General features: G+C 43.8%; 1 protein-coding gene across 1 annotated transcript in view; it reads left to right on the top strand.

Moving 5' to 3' along the window:
- The window catches only part of SARM1 (sterile alpha and TIR motif containing 1), a 30767-nt gene extending 19095 nt beyond the window's left edge, over positions 1-11672 (top strand). The window contains exons 5-9 of the mRNA XM_040422134.1: positions 2047-2282; positions 5498-5600; positions 8225-8414; positions 10353-10474; positions 11543-11672. Coding sequence (XP_040278068.1) covers positions 2047-2282; positions 5498-5600; positions 8225-8414; positions 10353-10474; positions 11543-11672 — 781 coding nt within the window. The remainder of the gene's footprint in view (positions 1-2046; positions 2283-5497; positions 5601-8224; positions 8415-10352; positions 10475-11542) is intronic.
- The last annotated feature ends 2956 nt before the right edge of the window (positions 11673-14628 follow it).

Consider the following 14628-nt stretch of genomic DNA (forward strand, 5'->3'; position numbering starts at 1 on the left):
TTTTTAATAGTGTAAAGTTTTTCCAAATCTGAACTTCAGATGAGACCAAAAAATTAGACTATAAAAAAGATTATAGCACTATATTAGCTAAATCGCAGTCTATATGTGTATTTTTTACGACTATTCGCTATATTGCTATAACTTTGTTTTTTAGAATATTCGCAATATTCTAAAACAAGAATATATAGCAATATAGCGAATATTCGTAAAAAACACATATTAGCCATAGCCATAGCCAACCAATAGGAAAGTTGCCTAATACAGTTAAAAAATCGCAATACGCGAATAATTAAATCGCATATTATTCGCGATAAATAGAATAATGACGAATATTCGATTTCGACGAATATAAGACGAATATTCAATCGAATATTCGCAAAATATCACAAAATCTAATATGGCACCTCCCGCTCATCACTACTCATATGTTGTCTTGTTACTCCCACACACAGAAATAGTGCTCCTGGCGATGCCACCTTAGTGCCCCCACAGAATATGATGCCCCTTAGTGCCTCCTCACACAGTATGATGCCTACTTAGTGCCCCCCCAGAGTATGATGCCCTTTAGACTATAAAGTGTGATGCCTCTAGTGCCCCTTAGTAAAATACCCCCTTAGTGCTCCCGTAAAATTATGATGCGTCCAAGTGTCCCCCACACAGGATGGCGCCCCCAAGTGACCACAGAATCGCAGCAACATGCAAGTCATGCTGCAATCCCATTCAGTTCATTGGCTGCAATGCTACATAGTGATATTTGGTCGTGGGAAGGGTGTCTCGGCCAAGATCACTGAGTAGCCACTGTTGCTTGGAGCTGATCAATAAAAGGGGACCTGTCATGTTGTACATCCAGTCCTGTCTGTGGACAGCGTGGTATAGAGCAGGGGGGCCTGAGCAGATTGATATATTGTTTTGTGGGACATGTACCCTTTAAGGTGCCAGCAGGGTGGGCACTTTGTGATCAACTTCTTGTCAAGGGACCCTTTTAACAACAGACGGCTTCTTTAAAGGGGTTTGGCAGGATTTACATATTGACGGCCTATCCTCAGGATAAGTCATCAATATGAGATCGGTGTCACGGCGCAGTGTGGTAACTACACTCCACACTGAACACAGAAGGGAAGGGAAAAGGTATTAGGCCTGGAACCTAGGGAAAGTAAAATGGTCACACCTAGTGAGTCCCTACGCCGAGCCCTGACTGCTATCAGTATGAACAGACCTAGATGGTAGGAATGTTCATACGCAGGAACCTATGCCCAATCTCACTCTAACAGGACCCTGCAGATAATGTTAGGACACGGATGGCCTATTCCTTCCCAGGTGAAGGAATAGAAGACCCCCTCAGGTCTAATATCAGCAGGAAAGGGTAAACAACAAACAACAAAGAAGATAAACTTAACTTCCAGAAGTATGTGGACGAACAGGAACAAACAAGGGGCTATCAACCTCATAGCATGATGGGTGAGGCCAGACTGAATAGAGGAGAAGGAATGACCACTTAAGCTACACCTGATACAACAGGTGTGGTCATCCCCAGCAACAACACAGAAAGGTGAAACCAAAGGGGCTGTCAATCACGTGCAGCCAGTCTCCTCGATCTTCTAGTCCCTGTCACAGGCGGGACCGTGACAATCCGTGTCTGAAGAGGCCACAGCGATCCTGGAGGCCATGTTACGTCACATTTATTGGACACATGGCCTAGCTGCAGCTTAGCTTATTGAAGTGAATATCCAATATACAATGTACGGAGCTGTGCTTGGTAAGCGCCGCGGCCTCAAACAGCTGATCGTGGGGGTGACGGGAGTCGGACCGCCTCCGATATCTTACTGATGACCTGTCCTGAGGATACTGTAGGTCATCAATATGTAAATCCTGGAACACCCCTTTAAGCGTTATCATTCAACTAGCTGGTGCCAACAATAAAATCTCTGTGTTACAAGAACATAGCTGAAATTAGGAAAGAGCATTTCATAGCAGGAGACTTGCACATTTGAGATCACATTTATGTCTGTAATACCAAGATGCTGTTTCTTACCTTTTTTTTTAAAGATTTATGAGGGAACTGGTGGAGTTAAAAACGTATGCCAACTACTCAACATGTGATCGGAGTAACCTGGCTGATTGGCTTGGCAGTGTAGAGCCGCGGTTCAGACAGTATACGTATAATCTGGTTACTTGTGGCATTGATCGGAATTTTCTGCATCACGTGACTGAGGAGCAGCTAGAGGAGGATTGCTACATCACAACAGGTTTTCACCGTGTCCGTATTTTGTCAGCAGCCAGAGGTGAGTTTGTGACCAGACTCCACTTTTATATGAATCAGGACCAAAAATGATATTTTCAATTATATTATAGCATTATTATTTATGGCTTATAAACGGCCTTATTATATTTTTGGCATAGAGGTATATGTCCCCAAACTTCCTAGTTTATGTAGCAGCGTCCCGATTTGCAAACGCCAGAGGGTTCAGGTTGTTTCATTAACAAGAAAAATGGATTATTAATATAATGATTGTGTTTTTCACTTGTGTCAGCCGAATCATGTGTGTCACCATTAGGGTCCATTCACACGTCCGCAAAATGGGTCCGCATCCGTTCCGCTATTTTGCGGAACGGGTGCAGACCCATTCATTTTCAATGGGGCCCGAATGTGCTGTCCTCATCCGCATTAGCGGATCTGCATTTGCGGATCCACACTTCCGCATCCGTGCTTCCGTTTCCGCCAAAAAATAGAACATGTCCTATTCTTGTCCGCAATTGCAGACAGGATTAGGCATTTTCTATTATAGTGCTGGCGATGTGCGGTCCGCAAATTGCTGAATGCACATTGCTGGTGTCCGTGTTTTGAGGATCCGCAAAACACTTACGGATGTGTGAATGGACCCTTACACTGTAAAAAGATGGTCTTATAGCGAAATGTAAAAGAATCAACCTGCTGATATATACCCTCTTCCCACTGGCTGCAAAACAAGCCCCTAAAGCCCACCCCTACCCATGCGTGTCTAGATTTGCTCAGATATAGAATCCCCAACCCCATGATGCCCCGATTCTGTGCATATATGGGTGAACCCCTGCTACTTACCACCCATTATGAACAGCACTGCAGAGTTTCAGTAGTGTTACACCACCTTTAGTATCACTTATCCTGGTAAAGACAGTGGTGGCTCCTGAAATGGCCCTCAGAGGTGTACCTTCATTGAAGGCGAACTCCTTCTTCTCTTTCTGATGGGAAAATACTGCATTTTTTATGCAGCCACCACTAGGGGGAGCTCTTTGCAAACAGATGATTACATCTATGTAACTGCAATTCTTATGCACTGAGCTCCCCCTAGTGGTGGCTGCAGGCAGTCAGCTTTGTAATAGATGGGAAGCAGAAGATTTCTCAATGTATTTATGCCAGTTGTCTGGTGTGAATACATTGAGAAATGTGGTGGTCAGAATAAGCGTCATATTTATGAAGCACTTGTGCCAGTCGAATAAAGTGGGTGAGGCCAAGGATAACTTTTTAAATTATATAATAATTTTAAATGTTTTAATGAAAATTTCATCCCCTGACTTAAAAAAAAAAAAGTCATGTGATCAGAAATCTGAGACATTGTGCTTTGCTGTCTGCAGTCTGGGAGTGATTGTCCCACGCTTTCTGGGAACCTGGGTGGGGCAGGGGGGCCCATACTTAGTGTTGCTATGGGGCCCTATAAGACCTGTGTGCGCCTCTGCTCCAACTAGCTCAAGGATCTTGTTTGGCCCCATATCAGGGTTCTACCATGCCCAGACTACTGCTGGGCATGGTAACTGCTAACAGAAAAATACAAACAGTGGAATTTTCAGGGAAAAAAAACGTTTTTGCTCATTTATCTGCATGATGAACGTTTCAGTCTACATAATGTGGATTTCTCTGTCCAGTTGCCAGTTGGTAAGAAGAAAATGTGGATGGAGAGAATCACAAACCCAATTCAAGCTTTGCTGCTTATAGTACAAGATGTAAGCTTTCTGGTCTGCCAGGCAGCATCACATTCAATTACCTGAAGACAACGCACTCGCCAGATACCTTGTCTTGTACACGCAGCTAATTATTCATGACATTGTGCTAGGACTGAATCCAGTCACTTAGTATATTTCATGCCTCTTTACGCACATAACCAGCAGTGTAATGTAGTAGTGTATTTTTGTAAATTATACATAGAAGACTTAAGCCTCATTCACACGTCCGTGTCCGTGCTCAAATCCGTGAGCAGGTGGTCAGTGATGCATCCGTGACGCTGTCCGTGAAGGATCCGTGGTGGATCCATGTGTCCGCTTTTTGCTGTCCGTGTTGCATCCGTGTTTCACTGACACTAAACAGCTGAAAAATCATTTTCAAAGCATCTCTTCCTAATGATCCGTGAAACACGGATGCAACACGGATGGCATCTGTGGTTTTCACGGACCCATAGACTATAATGGACGTGATGGATCCGTGAACACGAATAGAGCATGCATCCGTGCTGAAAACACGGACCCACGGACCGTGCTAAAACACTGATGTCTGAATACAAACATTAAAATGAATGGGGACGTGTGCTCTCCGTGGAGAACTCGTACAGCACACGTCCGTGGAACACTGACGTGTGAATGAGGCTCTACCCTTACAGAAGCTTTGAGCTTTCTGAGCTTTGTTTAAAGCGGTTATCCCATGATTAATGTAAAAAATGAAAATCAGACATCATATAGTACATGGGAACCTATTTCTAACAAAGCTAGCACCAGCCCTGTACCTCACATGGATCCAGAGATCTCCCCATTCATTGCTCTGCTAGATTTATATCAAGCTGACAGCTCAGGGGGAGTGTCTTTTCTGCTGCAGCTCAGGGGGCGTGTCCATGCTCTCCCTATCACGGCTCAGGAGGCAGTTGAAGGCATGCGCAGCCTTCTTAGTGAGCTGGACAAAGAAATAAGAAAAAAACTAACAGCAGGTGGCGCTATACAGATAAATTTTATGGAATAACTCAGTGGCTATACAAAATTTTTAATTACATGCAATTACAAAAGCATTCAGATCCAGGATCCTCTGGATGGTTCTGGAGGACTTGTCCTGTCCTGTATTACACGTACAAAACATTGCTTTATAGGGGCATTGAGTATTGCTTCATTTCCCCTGTGGTGGAGCTGCAGGGAAATTGAACAGTTCTGATCTTACGGCTGATCATTGGAGGTCCCAACAGAAAGACACTTTGTGATCAATTTATTGCCAAGGAACATGTCTAACAAATAGGGATTGTCCAAAGCAGGGCACCCCTTTAAATGACACCAACGTACCTCATTTTCACAAAACTGACCAGATTTTCTGAGCCAACAGATAGTCCAGATTCAAGTAAAACCTTCACCTTTGTTTGAATGATCTTACCATGTCAACAGCACCAACAGTTGCGATGTCATCACTTACAACTATGTCTTAAGCAGTCCTTATCAGAGTACAGCTATGTCACACTAGAAAAACCTTTCTGTCTCTTTTCTATCTTAGAGATGCTGCACTCGCCTCTTCCATGCAGTGTTGGCAAATCTAGTTATGATGGCCCTGATGTTTTCATCAGTTACCGTAGGAGCACAGGATCCCAGCTGGCCAGGTACTCTGTTTATTACCCCTTACTGCAAAATCTTAAAGAGGTTGTCCAGTGGTTCACCCCCAGGACTGGCAGGGGTCCAACACCCTGCACCCCCATCAATCAGCCATTTCAGAAGCTGGTGCTGGAACTATACAGCTTGATGTAAGGCCTCATGCACACGACCGTTATTTGGGTCCGCATCCGAGCCGCCGTTTTGGCGGCTCGGATGCGGACCCATTCACTTCACTGGGGCCGCAAAAGATGCGGACAGCATTCCGTGTTCCTTCCGCATCCGTTGCTCCGTTCCGCGGCTCGCTAAAAAAATATAACATGTCCTATTCCTGTCCGCGCTTTGCGGACAAGAATAGGCATATATTGACGGCCGTTTTCTTTTTTTTGCGGATCCGCGTTTGAGGACCGCAAAAAACGTCACGGTCGTGTGCATAAGGCCTAATGGACGGACTGGTTATTGAGGTGAATGGGAGCAGCACTGCCATAAACAGCTCCGTATAGGCCATTACTTTTAAAAAGCTGGACAGCCCTTTAAGGGAATGTTGACACGTGGCGTACACATCATGGATTTGCATGTGGAAAATCCACAGCATATTACAGTACTACAAAGTAGATGAGATTCTACAAAATCTCTGACACACTGTGGAAAACATCTGCATAAAAGGCCTCATGCACACGACCGTATTTTTTTGCGGTCCGCAAAACGGGGTTCCGTTTTTCCGTGATCCGTGACCGTTTTTTCATCCGTGGGTCTTCCTTGATTTTTGGAGGATCCACGGACATGAAAAAAAAGTCGTTTTGGTGTCCGCCTGGCCGTGCGGAGCCAAACGGATCCGTCCTGAATTACAATGCAAGTCAATGGGGACAGATTCGTTTGACGTTGACACAATATGGTGCAATTTCAAACGGATCCGTCCCCCATTGACTTTCAATGTAAAGTCAGGAGTTAATATACCATCGGATCGGAGTTTTCTCCAATCCGATGGTATATTTTAACTTGAAGCGTCCCCATCACCATAGGAACGCCTCTATGTTAGAATATACTGTCGGATTTGAGTTACATCGTGAAACTCAAATCCGACAGTATATTCTAACACAGAGGCATTCCCATGGTGACAGGGACGCTTCAGGTTAGAATATACTAAAAGAACTGTGTACACGACTGCCCCCTGCTGCCTGGCAGGTGCTGCCAGGCAGCAGGGGGCAGCCCTTTCCCCCTGTAGTTAACACATTGGTGTCCAGTGTGGCCGCCCCCCCCCCTCCCTCCCCTGTAGTTAACTCATTGGTGGCCAGTGGGCCCCCCCCCTCCCCTGTAGTTAACTCATTGGTGGCCAGTGCGGCCGGCCCCCCTCCGTCCCCTGTAGTTAACTCGTTGGTGGCCAGTGGGCCCCCCTCCCTCCCCTGTAGTTAACTCGTTGGTGGCCAGTGGGCCCCCCTCCCTCCCCCTCCTAATTAAAATCTCCCCCCTATCATTGGTGGCAGCGGAGTGTACCGATCGGAGTCCCAGTTTAATCGCTGGGGCTACGATCAGTAACCATGGCAACCAGGACGCTACTGCAGTCCCGGTTGCCATGGTTACTTAGCAATTTGTAGAACCATTATACTTACCTGCGAGCTGCGATGTCTGCGTCCGGCCGGGAGCTCCTCCTACTGGTAAGTGACAGGTCAGGGGGGGGGGGGGCTGCCCCCTGCTGCCTGGCAGCACCTGCCAGGCAGCAGGCGGCAGTCATGTACACAGTTCTTTTAGTATATTCTAACCTGAAGCGTCCCCATCACCATGGGAACGCCTCTGTGTTAGAATATACTGTCGGTTCTGAGTTTTCTCAGCTATGAAAAAGCTTTTATGCAGACGGATCTTCGGATCCGTCTGTATAAAAACTAACCTACGGCCACGGATCACGGACACGGATGCCAATCCTGTGTGCATCCGTGTTCTTTCACGGACCCATTGACTTGAATGGGTCCGTGAACCGTTGTCCGTCAAAAAAATAGGACAGGTCATATTTTTTTGACGGACAGGATACACGGATCACGGTCTTGGCTGCAAAACGGTGCATTTTCCGATTTTTCCACGGACCCATTGAAAGTCAATGGGTCAGCGAAAAAAAACGGAAAACGGCACAACGGCCACGGATGCACACAACGGTCGTGTGCAGGAGGCCTAACTTGAGCTGCCATGTGGATATTAAAGGCGCAGCATGTCATTTTGCCCCACTGCATATGCCACCCTTTGCCGTGCAGAGTGAAATCTGCATCGAAATCCACGTGTAACTTGTGCAGATTCTGCTGCGTATCCGCTGCAAGATCCTGGTTGGATTCTCCAGGATTTTACATCCAATGCGGATGTTCCCTAAAGCTTCTATTAGCATTCCAAGTAGAAGATGTGGCATGTGGTATAATTCTGTAATTACATCTATAGCTTTATTATTTAGGCCTTATAAGTAAGTATACAGTAGTGTCAATAGAAACCAGTACTTCTACTAGATCACAGAGCAAACATTACTATTTCTAACAATTCTATATTGACAGTTCCTCCTTCTATTATGGTGTCTGCTTTGTTCTGGATTGTAGAGCACTTTAATTTGACCGTTTAACTTACTAATCGTATTTTGCTTGTCTCTGCATTCTGACAGCCTTCTGAAGGTTCATTTGTATCTCCATGGCTTCAGTGCCTTTATTGATGTGGAAAAGCTGGAGGCAGGAAAATTTGAGGACAAATTGATTCAAAGTGTTATCAGCGCTAGAAACTTTGTCCTAGTCCTCTCTGCTGGATGTTTGGATAAATGCATGGGAGACTACGAATGCAAGGACTGGGTACACAAAGTAAGGCAAACATTCTCGTTGTCCTCCAGTTTTCATAATTTATGTCTGTGTGCGGCTTGTCATACAGCAGGAGGCAGGAGCAGACTGATGCACTCTCATGACTGAGATTGGTACATATTCCGCACTTCTTTCATTTCATGTGGAAAAGAGTACAGCTGACCATACATATTAGGCTACTTTCACTCTGGCGTTTCGGATTTCCGTTTGTGAGATCCGTTCAGGGCTCTCACAAGTGGTCAAAAACTGATCAGTTTTGCCCCAGTGCATTCTGAATGGAAAAAGATCCGCTCAGAATGCATCAGTTCGCCTCCGATCAGGCTCCATTCCGCTCTGGAGGCGGACACCAAAACACTGCCTGCTTGACGAAACTGAACCAAACGGATCCGTCCTGGCACACAATGTAAGTCAATGGAGGACGGATCCATTTTCTCTGACACAATCTGGCACAATAAAAAACTGATCTGTCTGACATTGACTGTCAGTGGAGTCGATGACGGATCCGTCTTGGCTATGTTACAGATAATACAACCGGATCCGTTCATGACGGATTGACGGATGCATGCGGTTGTATTATTGTAACAGATCTGTTTTTGCAGATCCATGACGGATCGGCCCAAAACGCAAGTGTGAAAGTAGCCGATGTATGGCAACCAAACCTGACCATTTTGGTGGGATTAGGCAACCATCTATTGGGTATGCAGACCTCCTGACTCTTCCCCAACGACAGATGTCGAGGTAGAGAAGGTTTGGACACATTGGATTTTAACATGACTGAAACCTTTTGTTCTTGAGATAAGCTGCTGCCAGATGAGCTAAAAAAACACAATGCAACAGCACTCTGCAAACACAAATAATAAAGTAAATACAATAGTGCCATACTCGCTATAGAAAATGGACTAATGCTAATGTTACATTATAAATGTGAGATTCTTGGCAAATGTCGATCCATTGAATTCAGAGAATGCAGGTTCCACCTGCAGGCTCAGCATTCCCTGAATTTAATGGAGGCCATTGTGGCACCAAAAGAGGTATACTATAGTGTGGGCTCGGCCTGCATGTGGAACCTGCATTCCCTGACTTTAATGGAGGCCGGTATGGCACTAGCGGAGGTAGTATTCAGTGTTAGGTTCCTGTCCTAAAGAGATCACCTTGTCGTTGGCGGACAGGCACAAATAATTTTGTACAAAATGTATTTGCCAAGAATCTCACATTTATAAGTAGCATTAGTACATTTTCTATAGTGAGTATGGCACAGTTGTATTTACTTTATTATTTGTGTTTGCAGAGTGCTGTTGCATTGTGTTTGTTTTTGCACTTTCAGCCATGGCGACATGCACCTGCGCACTGGGATGTGCTGACTAACCCCCATTTCTCTCTTTGTATGCTCGTCTGAGCCAACCATTCTGCATACATATGGGAGCATTGGTTGAGATAGCTGCTGGCCGAATGAGCGTTCGGCCAACAGCTATCTAATGGCTATGGTTAGTTTTAGTGAAGACGGAGTGACTTGCAATACAAGCAGCTGAGCTTTTAGGGGAAAGACGTCACAAAAATAATGTACACTACTTGAAGATCTAAGAGCAATGTAAAGTTGTTATATTTCACTGGAGGTACGCCTTAGACTTAACATTCATGATTTGTTTTCTGGAGCATAAATACGTATGAACCTCAATTACTATTACTCTGAATTTATGTCAGCTGTACCTCTATATTGATGATCTGGTTTTGTGCACTGAATATTGGGTTCTAGTATCAGTAAGTTTGGTCTAACATCAGTCCATGTATTATATGCATGTTGTACATTGTTTGACCTGAAACACATCCCAAGCACAAATATATAAAAAACATCCACAGGAATGAGGACGGTCAGTTCCACTGTCTTGTGTTGACCATATCTTCTTGTACCATGTAAGTCATGTACTTACTTGAATGTTTTAGGAGATTGTCACAGCACTGAACTGTGGGAAGAACATTGTGCCGGTCACTGATCACTTCGAATGGCCAAACCCATTGAGCCTCCCTGAAGATATGAGAGCCGTGTTAAAGTTCAATGGCATTAAGTAAGCCCTACCATTAATCTTTTTAATGCTAAAGGTTTGCCAATGTTTTCAGTATGAGCAGGAGACAGAAGGTACAGTACATCAAGCTAAACCTTTCTCAGTCCTAGTAGAGAGGAAGGCAAAGCAATTCATCTGGGCAACTGTAGACAATTTTGCCTCATGGAAGAAAAATAAATTGATATTGTACCACATTTTTGACTGTATGCATCTCTATGATGTTCCATACATGCACCTGATATTCTCATTTAGCTAGGGACTACTTTATATGGTGTCTTGTACAGGTGCCTCATGATTTTATATGGTGGTCCATACAGGTACCTTATGCTCTTCAAGTTTAGGGGAGAAAAACTATTCTCATAGGCAGGAGCGTAGCTATAGGAAAGCGGCTGCTTTTAGGGCCCAAATTTAGAAGAGACGCACTCAGGATAAGGATGAAAATATTTTATTGTTAGGGCCACCTCAACAGTATTATACAGCAGCATTATATAGTCGGTGACACTGTAGAAAAATTTGCTGTGGGGCCCAGTCATTTCTAGTTCCGCCATTGCTCATAGGGTACCTGTATGGAGGTTGCACATGGATCCGTATACGCAGATGCAATTTTTCAGTCTTCATTTAGTTCTCATGAGACATCAGCACCATACATCTGATCATAGTGGTAAAACACTACTGCATAACACGGAGGTACGGAAACCTCCATAGTATTGCATTACACCTCCCTACCGCTTGGAACTGAAGATTCCAACAAGCCACTCATGTAGACTTCAGTTTTATAGACTCAATATCAGGTGGTGGGCCCACCAAAAATCAGCCCTGATAAGCACCATTAGTTCATTATCCACTTGCTGATACCTAGGTCTCAAACAGATAGAAGTTCTGTTGAATTAGTTCTGCAAAAGAAGTAGAAACCTCTTGTGATCTATGATAAAACAGAAGGGGTGGCTTTACACAGCAGAGATCAATGAAATGGCAGTCTAATGCCTGTGGTCAACCACAAATGTCTTAGTTGTCTAGCAGGCACTGTTAATATAATTCAGAAAAAATCTAACATTCTCTATTCATTTCCAGGTGGTCACATGAGTACCAGGATGCCACCGTTGAGAAGATTATTCGCTTCTTGCAAGGGCGATCCTCTCGGGATTCTTCAGTTGGATCTGAGACCAGTCTTGATGGCTCGCCTCCTCTAGGGGACAAATAGTAAGGTCCATATGAAGATCTAGAAATGAGATATGCACATTCTTGTGTCCCTTGACCTATTGGATGTGAACCCCTCAACCATTGTTCTCCTCAGATCCTTTTATTTATTTTTTTTGCTTTGTATTTTCTTTAAACTGTATTCAACATTCAGAGAACAGAGACACCACGTTACCCAGGGATGAGATCCATTCACAGCATTAATGGAACACACAATGTAAGATGAAGATATGCAAGATGAAGAGCAAGACAACTGTAAGATGAAATGGCCTCTGTCCACCAAAGGTTGTTGTCAGACTTTGGACGCATCCTGTAAAAGCCTGTAGTATCCAGAATTTCACATCCCAGTGTTATCTTCTAGCACGCTCTGTTATTAGTTTCCGTCTTGCTGAGAGTATTCAGTGGACAACTGCAAACCATTACATTACCAGGTATTCTTGTTTAATTAGAAGATGTCATTTTAAATTTGAGACATTTTAAAAATAATGTGGAATTACACCAATAACATCAACCAAAATAGGATCCCCTGTTCATCCCTGCATTCTGTGTCTTCCTCTTTCCAGGGTGCTTCTTGTATGTAAAATTTAACTGCACTGAATTTAAAGGGGTCTCCCCACAATACACCGTTATGGTATACTGACTAGATATGTCATTACAGTTTGATCCAAATACAATGATCCTAGTGGATATAATAAGCGTGCCTGTTCCCCAGCATAGAAGTGGCCAAGCATGCGCGGTCTCCTTATATTACAAGCGTTGTACGAGATTCTCAAAGAAACAGGGCCCAGACAGGGGAGGGTGTAAATCACCCAAATAAGCATTATATACCTGCTAAATCTCCCTCTGTTCTGATCTTTCCCGCCAGTCTTTGGTTACAGGACTGCAGCGCTGACGTCACATTGTCAGCACAGGACTGCTGCAGCCAATCATTGGCCTCAAAGGTCACGTGATGTCAACATGACATCAGCGCTGCAGCCCTGTAAACAGAAGCTGATGGGGAGGGCAGGAGCGGTGGCGGATGACCCAGCAGGTAAGCAATGCTTATTTTGACATTTTACACCGGTGTCTCAGTCACAGTACTGACCAATCCACTGTCAGCAAGCTATATATATATATATATATATATAGAGAGAGATGAAAAACGGACAGCACTCCAAATGAAAGATTGTGGTGTTTATTCACCCATGTGGATGGCAACGTTTCAGCTCATACAAGAGCCTTTTTCAAGCCGCTTGAAAAAGGCTCTTGTATGAGCTGAAACGTTGCCATCCACATGGGAGAATAAACACCACTATCTTTCATTTGGAGTGCTGTCCGTTTTTCATCTCTATTTGACGGGTTAAGCTGCTACATCCCTGGACCTAGCACCCTCCTTGTGTTTTTTCCGGTGCCGCCATTATTTTCCTTTTCTATATATATATATATATATATTTATATATATATACTACTGTTCCACATGGGTGAATAAAGACACCACGTTTTTTCAAGTCTTGGAGTGCTGTCCGATTTTATGCGTGTATATATATATATATATATATATATATATATATATATATATACAGTGGATATAAAAAGTCTACACACCCCTGTTAAAATGTCAGGTTTCTGTGATGTAAAACAATTAGACAAAGATAAATAATTTTAGAACTTTTTCCACCTTTAATGTGACCTATAAACTGCAACTCAATTGAAAAACAAACTAAAATCTTTTAGGTAGAGGGAAGAAAAAATATAAAAATAAAATATTATGGTTGCATAAGTGTGCACACCCTTAAACTAATACTTTGTTGAAGCACCTTTTGATTTTATTACAGCACTCAGTCTTTTTGGGTATGAGTCTATCAGCATTGCACATTTTGACTTGGCGAGATTTGCCCACTCTTCTTTGCAAAAACACTCCAAATCTGTCAGATTGCGAGGGCATCTCCTGTGCACAGCCCTCTTCAGATCACCCCACAGATTTTCAATCGGATTCAGGTCTGGGCTCTGGCTGGGCCATTCCAAAACTTTAATCTTCTTCTGGTGAAGCCATTCCTTTGTTGATTTGGATGTATGCTTTGGGTCGTTGTCATGCTGAAAGATGAAGTTCCTCCTCATGTTCAGCTTTCTAGCAGAAGCCTGAAGGTTTTGTGCCAATATTGACTGGTATTTGGAACTGTTCATAATTCCTTCTAGCTTAACTAAGGCCCCAGTTCCAGCTGAAGAAAAACAGCCCCTTGGCATGATGCTGCCACCACCATGCTTCACTGTGGGCATGGTGTTCTTTTGGTGATGTGCAGTGTTGTTTTTGCGCCAAACATATCTTTTGGAATTATGGCCAAAAAGTTCAACCTTGCTTTCATCAGACCATAACACCTTTTCCCACATGCTTTTGGGAGACTTCAGATGTGTTTTTGCAAAATGTAGCCTGGCTTGGATGTTTTTCTTTGTAAGAAAAGGCTTTCGTCTTGCCCCTCTACCCTATAGCCCAGACATATGAAGAATACGGGAGATTGTTGTCACATGTACCACACAGCCAGTTCTTGCCAGATATCCCTGCAGCTCCTTTAATGTTGCTGTAGGCCTCTTGGTAGCCTCCCAGACCAGTTTTCTTCCCGTCTTTTCATCAATTTTGGAGGGACATCCAGTTCTTGGTAATGTCACTGTTGTGCCATATTTTCTCCACTTGATGATGACTGTCTTCACTGTGTTCCATGGTATATCTAATGCCTTGGAAATTCTTTTGTACCCTTCTCCTGACTGATACCTTTTAACAATGAGATCCCTCTGATGCTTTGGAAGCTCTCTGTGGACCATGACTTTTGCTGTGGGATGTGACTAAGAAAATTTCAGGAAAGACCAACTAGAGCAGCTGAACTTTATTTGGGGTTTATGGAGGCACTTTAAATGATGGCAGGTGTATGCTGACTGCTATTTAACATGATTTGGAATGTGATTGCTTAATTCTGAACGCAGCTACA

The sequence above is a fragment of the Bufo bufo genome, chromosome 3 (genome assembly GCF_905171765.1).
Source record: "Bufo bufo chromosome 3, aBufBuf1.1, whole genome shotgun sequence".
Classification (NCBI taxonomy): domain Eukaryota; kingdom Metazoa; phylum Chordata; class Amphibia; order Anura; family Bufonidae; genus Bufo; species Bufo bufo.